Source organism: Bactrocera latifrons, unplaced genomic scaffold (assembly GCF_001853355.1).
Source record: "Bactrocera latifrons isolate USDA-ARS-PBARC rearing strain unplaced genomic scaffold, ASM185335v1 scaffold_1956, whole genome shotgun sequence".
NCBI lineage: Eukaryota > Metazoa > Arthropoda > Insecta > Diptera > Tephritidae > Bactrocera > Bactrocera latifrons.
The window spans coordinates 591-3,643 of NW_017535470.1; the positions used below are offsets into that span (position 1 = coordinate 591).

The following is a 3,053-nucleotide window of genomic DNA, read 5'->3' on the forward strand; positions in this document are numbered from 1 at the left end:
CATTTAAAACTCTCGCGCGAGTGTAAGTGCATATTGAGTCACCAGTGGTTTGTATTCCCCAAAATAATTGGGTCGTTAATTGTTCACAAAGACAACCGATATTGCAATGTGGGGTTTGCTTTCAGACATCGCAATTGACAGCATTTATGTTTTTGAAATCACCTCAGGATATGGAAAACTTTGCATAGTGGAGGTGGTTATTTTTGTGAGGGACGAGAATAGGGCTTATTGTAGTCTTTTTCACCTCAACTCAACACGTATATAAATGCTACCGTTCGCAACTAATTTTTGTAATAAGGTCTAAACGCATTATTATATTTAATTGTAAGTTGTAGGATTTTCTTCCACTCATGTAGTAGTATACATGGAGTGTCAGCCACGTCATTTGTATTAATTCTTCAATGTTTTAAAATATTTAGAATTAGTGTTGAAAATCCTTATTTTCGACAAAGTAAAGTAGACAATTGTTTGATGGAATAAGGATTGCGTTACAAAATTAATTGTCACGTTATTACATTTAAGAAAAATGAATATATTTCGCTTGGCCGGTGATTTGTCACACGTAGTGGCTATAATTATACTATTACTAAAGATTTGGAAAACTCGCTCCTGCGCAGGAATATCTGGAAAATCTCAAATTCTGTTTGCATTGGTTTATTTAACGCGTTACTTGGATTTATTTACTACTTATGTTAGCCTTTACAATTCTGTGATGAAGGTTCTATTCATTTCGGCATCTGGGACAACAATATATTTAATGTATGGAAAATTCAGAGGAACTTACGACCATAATCATGATACTTTTCGTATTGAGTTCTTACTTGTCCCCTGTGGTTTACTGTCATTGATTATTAATCATGAATTTACGTTGATGGAAATTCTATGGACATTTTCAATATATTTGGAATCCGTAGCTATTCTTCCACAACTGTTTATGGTTAGCAAAACCGGAGAAGCTGAATCCATTACAAGTCACTATCTGTTTGCTCTTGGTTCATATCGTGCTCTTTATTTATTAAACTGGATACATCGATACATAACAGAAACTCATTATGATCTGATTGCTATTTTTGCCGGAATAGTGCAAACTATTTTATACTGCGATTTCTTTTATTTATATATAACTAAAGTACTAAAAGGAAAGAAGTTGCAATTACCGGCATAAAACTTGGAATATCTCAGCATTTTGAGTGTTAATTAGAATTAATAGATTTCCAAATGTAATAACTATTAATTATTTAAGAGTGCATTTTAATATTGTATCTATAACTTTTCGAAGTTTAAAAATGTAATAATACTTTTATGTTATCCGTAAGGGTTAATTTTAGTAGTGTAAAGATATATTACCTGGATTCAATATCACTTGTGAAATAATTTAATAAACCTAAGTCTACAATTTGTTTCTAACTTTTGTAGTATACGTAAGTTCCCTATCACGGTTTTCAATCCAACAACATTTTGATTGAAGTTTTGAAATTTGATATTGTGGTTTTCCACCCAACCGAAAAATAATTGTGTAGGTGTGTTGTCAAACTTCAACTTTTCTTGGTATATTCGTTATAATCTGTGTCTAGAGAATAAACTCTACTAGAAAGCAATTGTAGGTGATCATTACTGCGATTATTTATTAAAATGTTAATAGAATTTATAATTTCGAACAATTTTAATTAGTTATTGTATACAAATCGATAGAAAGGGGAAAATTCTTCATTTATTGGCGTTTAATCCACAAGGCAAAAAAATTATTGATAACTACCGCCAGCAAGAAAATGGTGAGTTTGGGGCAATGTTGTTTCATCTCATTCAATAAACCATATGATTGCTCATTTAAACAGATATAACTAGATCTGCAGTGAACAATATTTGAACCCCATATAAATGTAAGTAAAACTATTTCTAATTAACATTCTCTAAGAATTGTGTTACATAGCAAAAACGATCGATTTCTATTAGAAAGGTAAAGATTTGCGCAATACTTAAGTTCCTGGTGTTTAGTAGAACTTTGAATTGTGGTATTTTTGGTTCTCTTTTTGAAGCCAGGAAAAAATGGCGAACTTCCAAAAAATTACGATTTTACTTAAAAAAACCGATTATTTTATATAATTGATAGTATTAAATTTTTTTAGTGTAGTTCATTCAAAAACAAAAATTAAAAAAAGCTCCCAAAATTCAATTTATACAAAAGTTATGGCTATTTGAAAATAAAAAAACCATTCTTTTTGAAAAATTCATACCTTTTTTGAAGTTGGATAAAAAATTTTGAAAACATTCTCAAACATTTTTTTCAAAGGGTAGAAAAGGATGGATGGATAAGTTTCAGCAAAATCTAAAGGTGTCGGGTTCAAAAGTGGTCGATTTGTTATGCCCTATATGCATATGCTATACATATGTGTAATGGAAATTCCATCGAGTACATATGTATGTATATAAAACAATTATTTGTATATGTAGGAAAGTTCTCTGATCGCCATTCACTTGGGAGTGGCCAGAAACGATTCTTTTACATATGACTCAAGTAGCTCATGACTTCGGTTCTATGACCAAGTATCCTCTGGGTAGCCTAAGAACATCCGTTTGAAGGCGAGCTAAAGTGAGAAGGTGGAAAATCCCCTACATAGGGTTATGCGTTGGGTTAGCGACCCGCCACGTAAAAAAACACTACCAATGAAACAAGTTTTCAATAGCCTCGGATGATAGACCCCCTTTTGATGATGACCATGGAAAACGAAATAAGGACTACGAATTGAGGGCATGGAATATCTGGTCCCTTGATTGGGAAGGTGTTGCTGCCCAGCTGGTTGATGTCCTCATGAAAATAAAGAACGGGRCAAGGACAGAGACGAGTAGGTCCTTGTGGCATTTACTACAGCGGCCATATAAAGGAGCGCACACCACATTCGTGGTAGGAGAAAGACTCGGTCACCGAGTAATATCATTCACTCCGGTGAATGAACGGCTAGCCACAACCCGCATCAAAGCGAGGTTCTTCAACATATCGCTGATTTGCGCCCACGCCCCGACGGAAGTGAAGTACGATGTGACCAAAGATGTAT

General features: G+C 33.7%; 1 protein-coding gene across 1 annotated transcript; it reads left to right on the plus strand.

Moving 5' to 3' along the window:
- The first annotated feature begins 338 nt into the window (after positions 1-338).
- Positions 339-1,598, plus strand: LOC108967701 (ER lumen protein-retaining receptor). The gene has a single exon (XM_018931294.1). It carries the CDS (start codon positions 527-529, stop codon positions 1,163-1,165), a length of 639 nt encoding a protein of 212 aa, XP_018786839.1. The 5' UTR covers positions 339-526; the 3' UTR covers positions 1,166-1,598.
- The last annotated feature ends 1,455 nt before the right edge of the window (positions 1,599-3,053 follow it).

Bases quoted from the DNA above. Each gene is read 5' to 3' on its own strand.
- LOC108967701 (XM_018931294.1), top strand. From the start codon at position 527: ATGAATATATTTCGCTTGGCCGGTGATTTGTCACACGTAGTGGCTATA.